Source organism: Solea solea, chromosome 20 (assembly GCF_958295425.1).
Source record: "Solea solea chromosome 20, fSolSol10.1, whole genome shotgun sequence".
NCBI classification, from domain to species: Eukaryota; Metazoa; Chordata; class Actinopteri; order Pleuronectiformes; family Soleidae; genus Solea; species Solea solea.
The window spans coordinates 7321924-7338951 of NC_081153.1; the positions used below are offsets into that span (position 1 = coordinate 7321924).

General features: G+C 39.3%; 1 protein-coding gene across 3 annotated transcripts in view; it reads right to left on the reverse strand.

The window, feature by feature from the left end:
* Positions 1-16706, reverse strand: part of LOC131447615 (uncharacterized) — a 29805-nt gene extending 13099 nt beyond the window's left edge. For all 3 annotated transcript variants that reach the window (XR_009234060.1, XM_058619507.1, XM_058619506.1), the window contains exons 1-23: positions 16618-16706; positions 15928-16041; positions 14869-15028; positions 14538-14730; positions 13833-13871; positions 11272-13042; positions 11090-11179; positions 10433-10518; positions 8467-10339; positions 8228-8317; positions 7663-8097; positions 7389-7456; positions 6989-7117; positions 6114-6227; positions 5499-5615; positions 4686-4846; positions 3697-3856; positions 3407-3592; positions 3039-3198; positions 2775-2842; positions 1669-1892; positions 815-992; positions 430-633 (exon numbers count right to left, since the gene is read on the reverse strand). Coding sequence is in view for 2 of the 3 variants with exons in the window: in XM_058619507.1 (XP_058475490.1) it covers positions 430-633; positions 815-992; positions 1669-1892; positions 2775-2842; positions 3039-3198; positions 3407-3592; positions 3697-3856; positions 4686-4846; positions 5499-5615; positions 6114-6227; positions 6989-7117; positions 7389-7456; positions 7663-8097; positions 8228-8317; positions 8467-10339; positions 10433-10518; positions 11090-11179; positions 11272-13042; positions 13833-13871; positions 14538-14730; positions 14869-15028; positions 15928-16036 (6615 nt within the window). In the remaining variant the exon portion in view is untranslated. The remainder of the gene's footprint in view (positions 1-429; positions 634-814; positions 993-1668; positions 1893-2774; positions 2843-3038; positions 3199-3406; positions 3593-3696; positions 3857-4685; positions 4847-5498; positions 5616-6113; positions 6228-6988; positions 7118-7388; positions 7457-7662; positions 8098-8227; positions 8318-8466; positions 10340-10432; positions 10519-11089; positions 11180-11271; positions 13043-13832; positions 13872-14537; positions 14731-14868; positions 15029-15927; positions 16042-16617) is intronic.
* Positions 16707-17028: the final 322 nt, after the last annotated feature.

Genomic DNA, 17028 nt, shown 5'->3' on the forward strand with positions numbered 1-17028 from the left:
AAAAGGGAACATCATTACAGGATCTCACAATTTGCAATAATCACGTTTAAAATTCTCGTTTTTCACTTTAAAATGTTTTCTATCCTAGTACAGTCTTTAGTTCACTCTTATCAATCAAGTGTTTACGAATCAAAGTGGTTATTCTAAGTGTTTATAGTGTCTATGAGAAATTACTATTAATTTTGGTTTGGAAAAATAGTGGCGTAAGTGTTCATATTGTCCCATACTTCCTGTATTGTCAAATAATCACACATCTCAATTTCTCACAATCAATTACAAGTCCTGCACCATGTAAGAACCACCTCTGTGATGACAGATGACTGATTGGCTGAAAAGACATGCCTGACTTCTCTTAAGTAAAAAAAATAACTCCTGACTCTCAGTTTTGTCTTGGATGGCAGTTTTTGGTCTCCGGCACTGATTCTGCACCTCTTTGAACTTGATGAAACACTGATCACTGCAGACGTATTTGATGCCGTCCTCCATCTTCACCACCATTTTTTCCTTCATGACGGTGGAACAGCAGATTTCACAGATAGAAACGGGCAAGTTGTTGACTTTGTGGTAGTTGATGAAGCAGGCCGAGCTGCACAGATTAAGGCCCAAACGGCCCACACGGGCCTTGAACGGGCACTGTGAATGACAAAAGAAACACATGTAGAGTAAGTCTGGCAGTCATCTCACAGGATAAGTTGACAATTAAGATAATATACCTTAACAGTTCCTGACAGCATTAGCTTTTAATTGCTACATACACATATCAGTGCACAAACCCAAGCATAAGAAGCAAAGAGTCGAATTCCTGTTTCCTTACATGGCAAAATTTGGCACACATCTTGCACTCTGTACGAGATAATGCCGTCGGGGGTTTGTGGACAGCCAGTTTTCTCTTGGTTTGGACAGAGGAGAGACAAGCATTACTGCACAACTCCTTCATAGTCCCGGTTCTGTCCACTGGAGCCAGGATGATGTTGCGAGGACGTGAGATCACCCTGGGGAAAAAATGACGATGGATGAGATCAAGAGAAGAGTAACAAAAGGTTGGTTGGTTTGCGGTGAAGACATCTTATACACTCTATCTTACACACCCTATATAAAATAAAGATAAATGCAGGATTACAAAAAAGTGTACAGGTCAATCATGAGAATAAAATTCAGGAGTATAAAAGTATTAATTACCAATTCATTTGATTAAATTTAAATTAAATCCAACCTTAGTGCATTTAATTTAGGGTGGAGTGGCTCAGTGGTCAAGACCGGTACCCTGTGTGCAAAAGACTTCATGGTCGCAAGTTCAACTCCACCCCTGGCAGGTTGTACTCAATTCCCTTGTAAGTTGCTTTGGATAAAAGCGTCTGCTAAATAATATGTAATGTAATGGATCTGATTTATCAACATCAACATAATCCCTGTAGTTACTAATGGTGGAGTGAGTTATATCTAATTTAGCCCTTTAAAGCTTACTGTATACTTCAATTATCAATGGATTAGGGTTTTGTTTCTGCAACAACCAGAGAACCAGATAATTATACATTATATTATTATACAAATAATACATCTGACCAGTATGTAAGTGAGTATATAATAAATAAGTGATAACTGTAAAAAGTTTTAGTTCATTCACATACAACACATTGAAAAACATGATGTACAATATGCAGGACTTACTGACAGCAGTTGTAGCAGGTTTTGATGCTTTCAGAGAGGCAAATAGTGGAGCAGTAAATGGCCTGCGAGTTCTGCGGCTGGTAAAGTGTTTCTCCTCTCTGCATCCTCTTACCACATTTGGAACACTGAACACATGGGGTTGAAGCACAGAGTCTGGGTGCTACCGCTGCTTGAGAGGGTTCATTTTTAATTACACTGGAGTCTGAAGCCACGGTTACCACCTCCTGTGGGACGACACACAGTTAGGATACAGTCACTAGAGTCCGTAACTGGACATGTAGCGGTCATCCCTGTCTTCACCTCCACTCTCTTGATCAGATTTTACTTGCTCACTGATGTCAAAAACTTTAGGTTATTAACATAACCCCAGTTCTCTAATATGAGTGAGATGTCTCACTATGGGATGCACACCCCTGCTGCAGCCCTCAGAAGCAACAATCTCATTACGCCAATCCTGATTGGCCGGTGCCAAGGCCCTGCAGGAATGACAAAATCACCCCCACCGGACACTGAAAAGGAACGTGGCCACTTTAGTGACACCGTTTTCCAATCACACAAGGCGAGAGTCCCACAGCTGACAGACTGAGCCACTCAGGGGCCAGGCCCACAGCGCCATGTGTTCCGGGTGCGGGTGGAAAACCGCCGCGGAGTGCTACTCTCACCCCGTCTCGAGAGGCGACGGAGGCTGCGGGTTTGCGAAGCGCGGGCCAGAGTGATGAATATGTCCTCCTTGTTGATTGAATGCTAATTAACACATTCCCACTGGTAAAAACACATTTAAACCTGGGATTAAACTTGTTTGTTGACCAGTGGGAATAGAGTATTAGACTATTTTACTTTTTTGCAGTGTTGTAGTTATTGCAAATACTGAAATTACATGCATCTGCTTAGTAGAACACACAGAGCCGTGATTGATCAAAGTCTCACGATATTCCCGATATAACGATATAAAAAAAGAAAGCTCTGGAGGAGGTGCAGAAGTCTACTTCTCTCTCAGATCACTTGATTTACATTCTACTGAAAGGCTATTGTAGAAATACTGGTAAGTAAAACAAATAATGTTTTGCCTACCCCAGCTTTAACTATGTTGCATGAAGTATACTCACAGAAGGCACATTTTCTTGTGGTTGGTTTCCATTGTTCATAGTTTGCCACTGAGCAGACTTTTGGTTTTCTGAACAAGGAAATGGGGGGAAAAATAAAAATGAATAGATTTCCTGCCAATACAGATACTGTAGAATAGCGGATAAATAACTTAAACAAACTTATTAAGCATCTCACAGTAAATTTAAAACATCTGACCAGATTATCACCAGAGAGTGAGTTGCAGGTGGGATTTAGTGTCATACAGACAAAACTCTAATCTCTACCTTGAAGGCAGACTTCAGGAGAAGGTTGCAGTTGATAAGACTGCACACAGGGTTGACTGCAGAAAAGCTCCACCGTTCCGTCACTGTTTTTGAGGTTGACCATATCGAATATGGGTCGAGCTCTGTGGCACATGATGCAGATATATGATGTCTTAGTTTTCTGCAGAAACACAACAATAAAACAGTGTTATCTCAGTTTGATAGGCTGACTGATTAGCTTTATATGAAGCTTATGAATATACATCTTTTTGTCATCTTTATTCATCTTATTTGCATTTGCAGATGCATTTGTTTTTGCTAATGATAAAATTGTACAGTATTTGTACACTGTATCTTTCTCTCTGTGTAATTTGTGATTTCTTCAGCACCTCTTTAAATTCTTGCAGACATTTCTCCGTGCAGAGGTTTTTCGTGTCCTCCTCCAGCTTCAGTAGGAGTGGCAGGTTGTAACACCGACCGCTGCAGTTGTCGCAGAGGTCGCGGCGGTAACTCTCTAAGCAGGGATAGCTGCAAAACTTGTGAACGGCACCGTTGAGGATTAAATCGCATGTGTTCTTAAAGGAGAGGGAAAAGGAGCTGTGAGTACGACAAGGACATTCCAGCTTAAACATTGCTTGGTTGTCAAAATGGAGCAAAATTAAGAGTTGCTATTACTTACAATAGAGAACTTGTGGCACATGCGGCACAGTGTCTGTGGTTTTCGGTGGAAAGAAATGTTGGACTTGAAATAGCACAGGCAGGACACATTGCAAAAGTCCTTTGTTGTTCCTTTGGTGTCCACTATAGCAATGACAAGCTCCAGAAGCTGTGTTATCTCCCTGAAAGAACAGATGATAAACACTTGGTTACATTAGCCTGTTGTACATCTAGGGCTGCAACTGATCAGTTATTTATTAATGAATTACTTCTTAATCTTAATTGTCAATTCATTTGAAAAATATTGCTGTTAGTCCATCTAGTGGAGTTCTTTCCAAGACTACATCTATGTAGCTTATTCCTCTTTTGTAAATCGCTTTGGATAAAAGCGTCTGCTAAATGCTTAAATGTAAATGTAAATAAAGCACTGAATGGTTTAGGCCCAAAATAGATTTTCTGACCTGGTGGCCCACTATGCAGACCTCTAAGGTCATCTGGGTCAGGCTTGCTGTGTCCCCAGAACCAGGACTAAACATGGGGAACTGCTTTTAGTTTTTATGATGCAACTATTTGGAACAAACTCCCAGAAGAGTGCAGGTCTGCTAAATTGTCACTGCTGCACCTAAGCCGTAACTACAATCTTTCTTTTTTCCCCCCTCTTTCTTTTTCTCTATTTAAATGATTTTATTGTGCTTTTTATATCTTTTATGCTGCTGCTGTGTAAAGCACTTTGAAATCCATTGTTGAAATGTACAAATAAACCTGCCTTGCCTTGTTTATTTATTAATTGAGGGTTTGTTTTATTTCAAGAATAGGACTCTATGCTACTATATGACAGTAAACTGATAAAAACATTTATTAATTACAGCCTTAAATACTTCCATCAAAGGATATAATGAAGTCTTATCATCATAAACATAACTAATAGGCGATACTTTTTCATTCTACAAAAAGCTACTTCATGCAATCATCCTGGCTTCTGAGAGGAGGTTTTGTTTTTCACCAACTAACTTGTTACAGTGATGGCAGATCTTGGAGCCTGGTTTGTTGATGGGGAACATTTCAAACAGGCAGCCTTTGGAACAGAAGACATCAGAGAATCCCTTCTTCTGGAACGCAGTTTGTCCCTTCATTATGCTCTTCTTGCAACAAGAGCATGTGGCATTCATGGTCTGACAGGGAATAAAATAATTAAATGTTAACAAGCTGAATTTATAGCGAGTAACTTTCAAATATAAATCAATTTCTGCTACATCTCTAGAGATGGGCATTAAGTAAAAAAATTTCATTTTAATATTCGATAGGATTATCCATTACATCTTTATTAGTGCTGCAGCCAAATCTATGACACAGACATACATTTGTCAGAGGGAAATTCCCCAGTCTAAGAAGACATGCAACAATAAAATCCGGTGCATCAGAGCTAGTAAAAGTGATGTGGGTCCAAATGGTGGTGAGCTGAGAGGTGTGATCACGAGAGGCATTCAAGAAACTTTGGAAATTTATCACACCATGCAATATCTAAATGCCTTCTTGGGCCATACGTTAGGTTGTTACTGGAGTAAAAATATATGTTTTTATTCAAACACTGATTATAAACAAAATGTTTCAGCTTTTTATCAGAAATAGTCAAATTATCTGAGCCACTACCAAATGAGTTCACACAATTGTGAAGCCTCTCAGCACTACAAGATTGCATTAATAAAGCACGACGGCTGCTAATATAGCTGAAAATGCCAAGAAAAGTGTATTCTTCATTATTTTTTAACTCCAAAAACATTCATGAATACATTAGTCACTGCTGAGTTCAAGTTGTTTTCTTACCTTTTCAATGTTGGGCTTGTTGTTGACAACAGCAGGTCTCGTAGATGATTGACACAGTTTGTCATCGTTCTGGACAGGCTCACTGTTCACTGGTGACGTCTCACATGTTGATGATAACTGAGAAATGGGGGCAGAGGTCTTTATTTTCTACACCAAAAATATACATAGAAAAACAAAAAGATGTCATAAATCAATGTCCGTTACATTTCTAGGGATGGGTATTTTAAGTAAAAATGCCATTATTCACAAGAATTACTCATTAAATATTTGTTAGTGCTCAGATTAGCATTAGTGCTGCAGGCAAACCTACAACACAAGCTTTTAATTATATTCCTACATCAGATGTAATTTTGTCAGAGGGAAATTTTATATTCCAAGAAAACACACAACAACTAAATCCACACAACTGTGATGACGCCTATCAGCTTAACACAATTCTCTGTAATTCTCAGTACAGCAGTGTTTTGACTCCCATGTCACCTGGTGACATTCTGACGGTGTGCACAAGAAGTGATCCCTTTCATATCCAGATGGACAGAGGTAAGAAAGAAGTACAGCAACAGCAATGCATTTAAATGCATTAGTCACTGCAGAATTCAAGTTTTTTTCCCCTACCTTTCCAATGTTGGGCTTGTTGTTGACAACTGCAGATCTCATAGATCTTCGATGCGAATTGTCCTCGTTCTGTACAGGCTCACAATGAGATAACTGAGATATGGGGGCCGAGGCCTAAAATATACATAGACAAAACATATATAGAAAAACAATCATGTCATAAATCAATGTCCGTTACATTTCTAGGGAAAAAGAATTATCCATTAATTATTCGTTAGTGTTGCAGCCAAATTTATAACACAGATTTTTAATTATATTCCTACATTAGTCAAAGCTTTGGCAGAGGGAAATCCACCACTCTCCACTCCTACAACAAGAAAACCTACAACAACTAAATCCAGTGCATCAGATCTTGTGAAAGTAGTTCACATGGGTCCATATGGTGTTGAGCTTAGAGGTGTGGCTACAAGATGCATTCAAGAAACCTTGCAATTTTTCCCGGGGCTGCCACCTTGTGGTAATACATGCACCATAAATTAGGTAGTTATTGGAGTAAAAATAAATGCTTTACTCAAACACCGATAGAACATACTTCAGTTTTGTATCTTTTTAATCAGAAATAGTCAAATTATCTGAGCCACTTCCAAATTAGTTCACACAATTTTGATGAGCTCAATGCAATTCTCTGTACTTCTCCGTACATTAGTGTTTTGAATCTGACATTCTGACGCTGTGCACAAGAAGATTAGTTTCATGTCAAGATGGACAGAGGTAAGAAAGAAGCACAACCACAGCATTGCATTAATAACACAAGGCGGCTGCTAATATAGCTGAAAATGCCAAGAAATGTTTCAGAAGTGTATTCATCATTATTTTCTTAATCCAAAACATGCATTAGTCACATTTGTTGAATGTAATGTAATTTTTTTTCCTACCATGACATCTGCAGATCTCGTAGATGTTTCACACTGTTTGTCGTCGTTCTGGAGAGGCTCACTCATCACTGAAGACGTCTCACACAGTGACAATAACTCAGAAATGGGGACTGAGGGCTTAAATTTGTCCTAAACCCAAAACATACATTGAAAGACAAAAACAATCAAAAAACATGAAATGTTGTGGTGTGATATTTAAGACTCAATAAGAAAATTGAGATTAGATTTAGAAGTAAACCCAAAACCTAGTCAATGCAGAACATGTGTAAAGCTTTACATTCCAGTGATATGCAGTTGTTTTTCTATTTACACTAATTACATTTTGTAATTCTAGCTCAAATAATATTACAGATATTGTAATAAATAAACAAATCAATGAATCAGCACATCAGATACTTACAATGTCTAATTTTGGGAGCACAATCTTGACTTCTTTCATCATTTTTGCTAGTAGTTTGTTCCTCTTTTCTGTACATTATAAAAAATATATTATTCACTATATTTTTCACCCACTGTTGTTTGTTTCTTCCCTGGATTACAAAAAAACTATCACATATTTCATGAAACTTTGGGAGGGATGGGGTATGAGTGAAGGAAGTACTTTGGTGCAGATCAGATCAGGATATTCTTCATGATATACTTGTTGACTTTGTTATGAGTCGTGACTGATTTACCTGCATCTATGGTAGCAAAGGATCTACTTCTGTCCACATCCATGGAGTCAGCCTGTTCCTCTTCTTCCTCTAGATATTCCTCTGAGTCGATGTCCCTGGTCTCTTCCTGGTCTGAGTCAGTGTAGTGGTTGATAGTTGAATTCTCCTTCTTCTTCCTGCCCCTTTTCTGCTTGCCCTGTTTTGCCATTTCGTTGGCCGATGACGTCTCAGCAACTGCTGGAGATCTACTAGGCTCACCATGTTCTTCCCTTTCGTCATCGGTGTCCAAATCCACGTCAAAGTCCACATTCATGTCCTCATCATCACTGGAGTACATGTTTCTTGAATACCTGTTGCTGGGTGATAGCCGTTTCTCGTCACCTTTCACAGGCACGTCCTCTGACCTGTCCTCATCCTCTGAGTTCACATCACTGTTGTCCTTATTGGTCTGCTCAGCTAATGGAAACAACAAGGGAAGACAGGGTTGTGTGAAAAGAAATCAAAACGTTTCTTTCTCGAATTCTTTTTATTTTGCTTCTGAAAATTGAAGATCAGTAGGATAGTGTGCTGTATGTTTTTTACATACCACTTTGCTCAAATGAACTTTCGGCATCTTCTTCCTCAGAGGCATCACTTTTTTCAGACTTATCCTGCTCCAAATCTGGCTGAAGTTCATCTTCAACAGAAAACAAGACACGTGTAGAGTACGTGTTTCGAAAAAGTGATATTTCTTCAGCCATTAATAATATTAAGACATTAATGTAATTATTCTATGAGTATCACTGAGTGCACAAGAAGCATTTCAGTGCTGAACTCAGCACATACCTGCAAGCACAATGTCCTCAAACGATTTTCCCTCATACTCATCGAGACATCCGTTCTCCATCGCCAAGAGAAGCTCTGATATTTTTGCAATATCATTAGCTGCCTCTGGTGTTTGATAATACTCCTTGTCTGTCGGAATGTCACGGCCCAGCTGTTTTGCAAGCAGCTCAAGGTCTTCATTAGAAAGGCACATAATCAGAAAAATTCTCTCAATGTGTTTGCGAAAACCCTTGGACTTAAGGCTCTTTGGGTTCTTTGCCTGGCACCAGTCCACAGCGTTGTTGAAGCTTGACTGCCCGTGGAAAACACTGATCATTATTGCACCAGTTTTTGCAAACAGGAAGGGTGTCCTCTGAGATACACCACAGTTTTCTCTCTTGCTTACAAGCAGAGTTATTGCATTGAGCAATTCCGGGGTCATCTTCACAGTGACCTTTTTCTCACCATCTTTTGGGCCACATTTGCTTATAACATTGATCTTCACAAAGCGCTTACACAGAATTTGCTCCAACTGTGACTGGCCTTCAGCAGCCTCCATCTGAGGTCCGTTTTCACCCCTTTCCACAAACGATTTGAGCGTAACTCGTGAAACTTTTCTCACATTTCTGTTTAAGATCAACAGTTGTGCAAAAGACACTTTGAGAAGGGAATTGTAGACTGGTGAGCTTTCATACATTTGCAAAGTCTGGAATGCCGACTCCGTCGTCTTCTGCATGTACTGGTACAAAAGCTGCACATCCTGTATGAATGGTCTGGTTGGTACGCTGCTCACAATTGATTTCTCTCGAATACGTTGGCACCATTCCTCAGTGACCATCTTAATAAATGCATCAGCATTTTGTACTTTCTCTGCCCCAGCCTCCTCCCACAAAGCCATTGCATATTTTATTTCACCAACTTTCTTGAGTAAAGATCTGAATTTTGGCAGAGATTTTGGTTTCCCCGTTTCCCAACCAATCATCTCTTTGACAGCTTCGTGGACTTTGCTTAAGTTGTCAGGTTTGATGGCGTCGTCAAAGGAACTGATGGACTTTTTCCTAAACTCCAATAGTAGCCTTCCTGTGAGCCTCACCATGTGTCTGATGTGGATAACTGATGGTTTTGTGCTGTTGTACAAACACTGCGCCAGCTGAAGCACACAGGGATCACTCCAAACTGCAGCTGTAATCTCATCTTTCTTCATGGTTTTTAAAATGTTCCTCACATCCGCTGGCAATTTCTTTGGATCTGATGTCATTGTTGGAACTGAAATTAAAACGCTGGTGCTGACAACATTTGTAGCTTTTAAGGCTTTCTTTGAAGCACACTTTTTATAATGTAGCCATATTGTTTTGCGACAATACATGGCTTTACAGTATAAGCAGGTTGCAAATGTTTCGGCAGAGATGGCCTTTCCTTTGCTTTGTCTCACTTTCAGCTCCCCGCTCCGATTCTTCAAAACCTCTTGGTTATGTTTGAAATTCCCCTTGTTTCGTAACAGTGCTATCTGCTTTTTTCGTTCCTTGGACTTGCGACGTAATGCAAACACTTCAGCGATTTCAGGCACATCTTTTCTGTGGGTCTTAAGATGACGGGAAATTTTGGACTGAGCTTTCCCGCAAATGTAACAAAAGTTTTTTCTGGAGTTGGAGAGTGTTTTGGGCTCTCCATCAGACCAGTCATCAGAGTTGTAATTTGCCTCATTCTCCTGCTGGACAGATGAATCACAATGAGTTGGTAAAGCAGAGTTACTCTCTGTAGGTGACTCTAACAGTGGGGTTTCCAAATCATCCTGGATACTCTGGTTTTCATTGGTAACACTTGCTTGCTCGTCAGAGAAGTCATCATAGCATGATCCTGACGGACTAGAAACCTCCTCCACCGATGCCTCAACCTGGAATTATGAACAGGTAATTTATGAACAGTGAGATGACAAAAGCAACACCCATACCATTAACCTGGTCCTCAATCATCTTTTAAAACCCACCCATTCATCCTCCGAGGAAGATGTAGGAGCATTTAGGTCCATTTGTAATGCGTCCATTATCTCACTATCTTGCTCTTCCATATCATCTGGAAAGTTATACAACAAAACAAAATATTTAAGTTTCGAGGATGCCATCACACAAATTTCTGTTTTAAACTAGATAGTTGTTTACATCCACCAACACACAACAGATAAAGTGGCCTTAGTAAACCTTTAAAATAGCTTGCACATAAAAGGCTGTGTTGTAAGATGATGTTTTGTGACTGTGGTAAAATAGTGAAATCCCATCGGTAAAAAAGAATACACAATAACATCAAATTATTTTGCCTATTGTAATATCTATGTATTTGTATAATTTAGAATGGATGCTGTGGGGAACTGTAAGAGCAAAAACCATATTAAAACCACACACTGACAGTCACTTCTAAATTTCCCTCTTCTTCTTACAGCAATGTGTTGAATTATGATGTAATTTCAGCTCAGGATTGATATTTGCCATTACTCAGTCTGTATTAATATTTACTAAATATCTTTTTCTTAAGTGAAACAATGAGGTTGCAGTAATATGATGTGCGTCATAACCTTTTATGTCGTGGGCCAAGGCAAGAAAAATATTATATTATTACCGATAAATTACAACACTATATATTTTTTTACCTTCTTGCTGTTGTGAAACATCCAATTCTTCAGTGTTCTCTTCAAGACTTTCGTTAGGCTCAGCCAGCTCCAAATCTGACTCCAATTCATCTAAAATAATAAGCAAAATAAGGAGCATTTAGATTTATTAGTTCCTACTGAGCAAGAACTGACAAAGGGGACATATGAGAGTGGACACGTACCCTGAATCTCTATTTCATTCAGCGAGTTTCCCTTGTATCTTTCAAGAGAGCCCTTCTCCATCGCCAGGAGTAGTTTTGCAATTTTTGCCAGCTCCACAGCTGCTTTAGGCAAACGGTAGTAGCCCCTGTCGGTCCGGATGTCGTGACCCAACAGCTTTGCCAGATGATCCAGCTCATCATTCTCAAGGTTAAGAATCTGAAATATTCTTGCAACATGCTTCTGGAGACTCGCCAACTTGAGATGCTGAGGCTTCTTTGCATTACACAGCTGTAAAAAAGTCCTGATGCACTCCCGATCAGAGTAGAGGCTTGACACAGAATTGTCAGGCTTTGCAAACAGGAAAGGATTATCCATGTGTACGCCACAGGTGCTCCTCTTGTCCACAAGCAGCGTTATTGCACCGACGAGTCCAGACGTCAACAAGACGGCAACGTTTTGGTTGGTCTTGCTGTGAATGTTAATTCTGATGAAGTTTTTGGACAACACTTGGTCAGTGTCCTCTCTCTCCTGGAATGATTTCAGTGTCATACTTGAAACCTCAGGTGCACGCTTGTTTAGGACGCTCACCTGTGCAAGAGTCACTCTGCAGAGTGAGTTGTAGACCTGTGGCATGTCGAGCACCTTCAGGCTGGCGATGGCAGTGGCCGAAGCACTTTCCAGGTGCCTGTATAAAGCCTGCACATCATGTGTGAACGGTATTGTAGACGGACTGTCTCCTTTTTGTTCACTGGCTCTTTGGGGCAGTAGTTCCCTCCATTCCTTTTTACACAGCGCCATGAACTTTTTTGCGCTTGCCACCATCTTCTCGTTGTCATCATTTGCACTGAGAACAATGCCACATATATTCATGAGTGAACGCACCAAATTCACAGCAAGACTTGGTTTGCTGTAGCTCTTCTTTTCGTTATCAAAACCAGCCAGGATTTCGACAGTCTTGACAACTTTGTAGAAGTTTTTGGGTTTGATAGTGTCTTCATATCTAAAAACTGACTTATCGTGCAGTGCCAACAATAGTCTCCCCATATCTCTTAGCTTCTGTTGAATGTAAACCTGTCTTTCTTTACTAGTTCCGTATTTTTGGATCAGATATTGAGCCAGATCTACAAGAAGATAGTCATTTTGAATTACCAAGGCGATGCCATCTTGAGTCATACCAACAAGCATCCTCCACAGAGTAGACTCACTCGAGGCTGTCAACTTGCTCGCTGTTCCAGTGTTTGAAGTCTTTCTAAAAGCACATTTGACGACATGACACCACAGTTTTGCAGCATTAAACAGGCCTTTGCAATGAAGACAGGGTGCATATTTGTCCAGATTTACCTTACGATTTAGCCGTCTTCCAATTTTTACCCTCCCGCTGTTATTTCTCACCACTTTTTGATTATGTATGAAATTTCCTTGGTTTCTTAATTTGGCAAGTGCCAGTTTTTGCTCCTTGGAACCTTTAGGCAATACAAGAACTTTGGCTATTTCTGGCTCTTCATCGGCATGTCGTGCAAGATGACGAATAACTTTAATCACACCTTTGCCACAAACAAAACAAAAATTTTTTGGACCCACAGTTCGTTTTTCGGACTCGTCCTCATTTTCACTGGGTACAAAGTCTTCATCTGCGTTGCCATCATCAGCGTCTGAAGAAAACTCATCTATCTCTTCCTCGTTCAAGGACCCTGTTGTCTCTTGAGAATAATTAAAGGGCCTGTCTCGGAGTTTATGCCGCTGGCTTGGTCCAGGATCAGGATGCTCATCATCCACGCAGGATCCCTCAGGCTGGAGACACAAACATGAAAATGTATAATCCACCAAAGGTTTAAGCATAATTTACATAAATGACATGCTCCGAAAACTAATGCCAATAATCGATTAAAGCCAATTGAAGGCAACATTTACTCTGTCATCCTTTGACTGGTTCTCTATTGTTTTTCAAGGTAGTTGTTCCAAGGAGATATTAATGTTGGCAGGCCAGTTTTGGGCCACAGGCCACCAATTGCTGACCACTCAAGTAGAAGTACAAAGTACTTTTTTCATAATTTTCTATTATTTGATTGTGACCATGTGGATTTAGAAGGGAAAATGTCACAGGAAGGACAATAAGTAGTTTTTAGAGTTTCTGTCTAACAGAGTTCAGCACAGATTTTTGAATTAATCTCAAGGGCTGAGTATTATTGTTCGCAGGCCGGGTTTGGTCCACGGGCCACCAGTTGCTGACCACTGTCCTGATTTTGAGACCAGGGTTCTGTGGGGACATATGTTGTATTTACCATTGTTGTTGTATGTTACGGTGTATAATCTTAAATCTGGGACCAATCAGGCATCTGCCTGATGATGTTGCACAATGGAGAAAAATCTAAACATCTTAACTGCCCAAAACCTTTGCCCATTACACGTAACCTTCATTTCTTCAGTTAATCTTACTGAGTTTAAGACATGAGATAAATCAGGTTTTTCCAAATAATATTTTCCAGTAATATTGCAGAAATAGTGAAGAGGCCAGAAAAGAAACTTCTACTACATGCACAGTTAATGAGAGCCTAAAAATATACTGTATTTATTTACATACCCCTTCATTCCATGATGTACTTGATCGAAAGTGGGATGCCTGATGAATTAAAAGCCAATAAAATCATTATTAAATTATAGAATCAATACAGTTAAAATAGAAGAGTAAAACAGACAGTACAATAATCTAATGCACATGTAATTTTCCTGCTCCTCCATTGACACACACACTTACCTCATCCTTAAAAGAATTAAATTCATTGGTTTAATTTAATTTCCCAAATGTGGACTTTGGCTGATAAGAGCCAGAACTAGAGGGGGTAGTACGGCAAATCATTGGCTAAGATAGATGTGACTACTGTTCTACAGAAATACAGCAGAGGAAATCAGGTAAATCAGGTGTAAATTGCATTACTATACTGCTGATTTCAATGGAAAATCATTCACAAATCAATTTCATAAAATATTTTCAGCTCTTTTACGTGTATGTTCTTTTGTGAGCATGCAAACTGATGTGTATAAAACTGAAAAAAATCAGATATTAAGCCCCTCTGAGTATATTCCATGGGTAAATCACTCACTTTTAAAAAGTATCCATTGCTCTCAGTGACACATGTATATGACACATCTTTAACTTTAATATTTGATTTGTTTCTTAATTTAATTAATAAACTTGGTTTGTTCTGAATTTTATATCATTTGACCTAGACTGGCACTCTACATTTTAAATTTAAAGTTTTTCCCAAAATAAATAAATAATACCTACCTTTGAGCGCCAAAGATAAGGGGAATCTCCGTAGTTATATGTTATTTCTTCCCCTATCGCTATTTGCCTCAGTGCGAACAGACACAAGTGTGGCTCCCCTTCAAAGACAACTTTCCTCATCTCACAGTTGGGACTTGTGTCATCATCATTCACAAGTCGTCCGAGGGAACCATCTTCTTTCGATGCATCGATGCTGCAAGAAAAATACTCTTCATGAAACTTCCAACTATTTAATTTTACATATAATGTACATAACCTAACAAATGTGGTCAGTTGGTGTAATAACATGTGAAAATTTAAAATAATGACAAAAAGAAAGCAGATAACTTACCACCACTTTTCCCCATTCCATAAATACTTGTACAAAAAACTGCTCAGTTTATCATCACGTTTTCTCTTGAGCCTTGTGTCTTTATGACTAAATATGTTCCCACGATATTCAACGACAAAAGAGGAGGGCTTGATGGTTCTGAGGGTGAAGACTCCTCTCCCTGAAAAAAAAAAAGTTTTTGCAGTTAAATCTCCATAAACACAGCACAGTCTAAAGAAATGTTTTCACACCCAGCATGACTCTAAATGCCAGGCCTGTAACACTATAACATTGCTGCCACTGAGATACACCTAAAGCTAATGTTCAAACTGTCTCCTTATTTAGGTACCATTTGTTTTACATTACAATGTAAACTACCACAGAAACAGAAATAAAATGAACCAAGCCAGGGTGACTAAGAAACTTAAACTTTACATACACAAGGTGAAAAGACCAAAGATATAAAGTGATGATATTAATTCAGCTAGGCTATTGGAGAGATGAGTGCATCCATCCTGATCACATTCGGAGCGATAGCCTATAAAAAAACACAGTGAATCGCAAAGTCATTTGACCCAGGAGGGATTTAAGATAAGATAAGATAAGATAGTCCTTTATTTGTCCCGCAGTGGGGAAATTTACATTGTTACAGCAGCAAGATAGTAAAGATAAAGATAATAAATAATAAAAATGCATTACCAAAAACGAAAATTACAATATACAAAGATATTAACACTTAGACTTTAAAAAATTAGTTAAAATAGAATGTAGAATGTACATAATAGACAGCAGAATATACACAGTATGGACTTGATATATACAGCATAAATACTATATTGCACTTGTGTATAGAATTGCACGTAGACGGAAGGAGTGAGGAGCCTTGTTATGTGTGGTCTACTGCGAGCAGTGTTTGTTGTACAGTCTAACAGCTGCAGGAAGGAACGACCTGCGATAACGCTCCTTCAGACATTTAGGATGTTTCAGTATTACGGGTACTACCACACTAGCCCATAGTCAAGTAATCCAGAAGTCCATTTTAAATTAATATTAGAAAAGAAGAATAGCAATAACACCAACCTTTATATGAGTCTATGAACCTATCTTCCAGGAAGTATTTGTCTGTGCAGGCATGTATGTGCACCAAGGCATCTTCCTCTGGAGAGAGACTTTTTTTCTGCTTTTCCATGGCAGCTGTGGATTTGAACATGAGATTTGCAGTCACACATTATCTTTGTAAATACTGTATATGGTGCACAATGTGTTTAACCATAAATATTTAACCACATACTGACTATTAAAGCAAATTCCTGACATGTACAGTAAATATGACAAAATTGGCTTACAATAGACAATTATTTAAAAAGTATATTGTCATTAAAGAGTATATCGTCAGAGCACTAGTAGACATTTAATTTTGAATGTTTCCTTACTCAATGTATACAGAACTAAACAAATGAGTCCACACATGGGCATAAATAAAGGGAAATTAATGCTGAAACTAGTATCTTAATGCTAACGACAACACCCGGCTGTTGTCCTTGTTATTGATATGGTCTTAAATACTTCATATTTAATGACTTTTGTTGAAATTTTGTCATATCTGACTGATGTTTACTCTACATGCTTACTAGGATGCTAACTACATGCTTCACTAATTACCCAGAAACGCGTCCGTTCACAGCACCAAACGAACACTATCATCTGTTGTTTCCGGCGAATTTAAACGCAACACAGGACTGCGCAGTTTTCGCGCAGATAAACGTTTACCTTGGTTTTAGTTTGGTGGAGCAGAAGCAGGAACAGTTACAGAGGAGGCTAAGCAGCTAACTCCCAGGTGGCCATCTTCCCATGTTGTCAATGCGTGCGCGTGACGTCCCATCATCCGCAGCGCGCGGCAGCCACCGACGCCAATCACTGAGTGTGACGTCACTGACTGACACAAGACGGAGCGAATCAGATTTTCGGCTTAATTTTGACCGCGAGGGGGCAGTAGTGGACACTCAAACGAAAAAACAATTACAGTAGTTGTGTCCCAATAAAGCAGTGGTCAGCCACGGGTGGCCCCTGGGCCAAAACTGGCCCGGTACCAGCTCGGTAAGTGAATTCAAAATAATATTTTCTTCACAAAAACAACAAAATCATGCACAATTCAGAGCCTTTTATTCTGGAAAAAAAGAT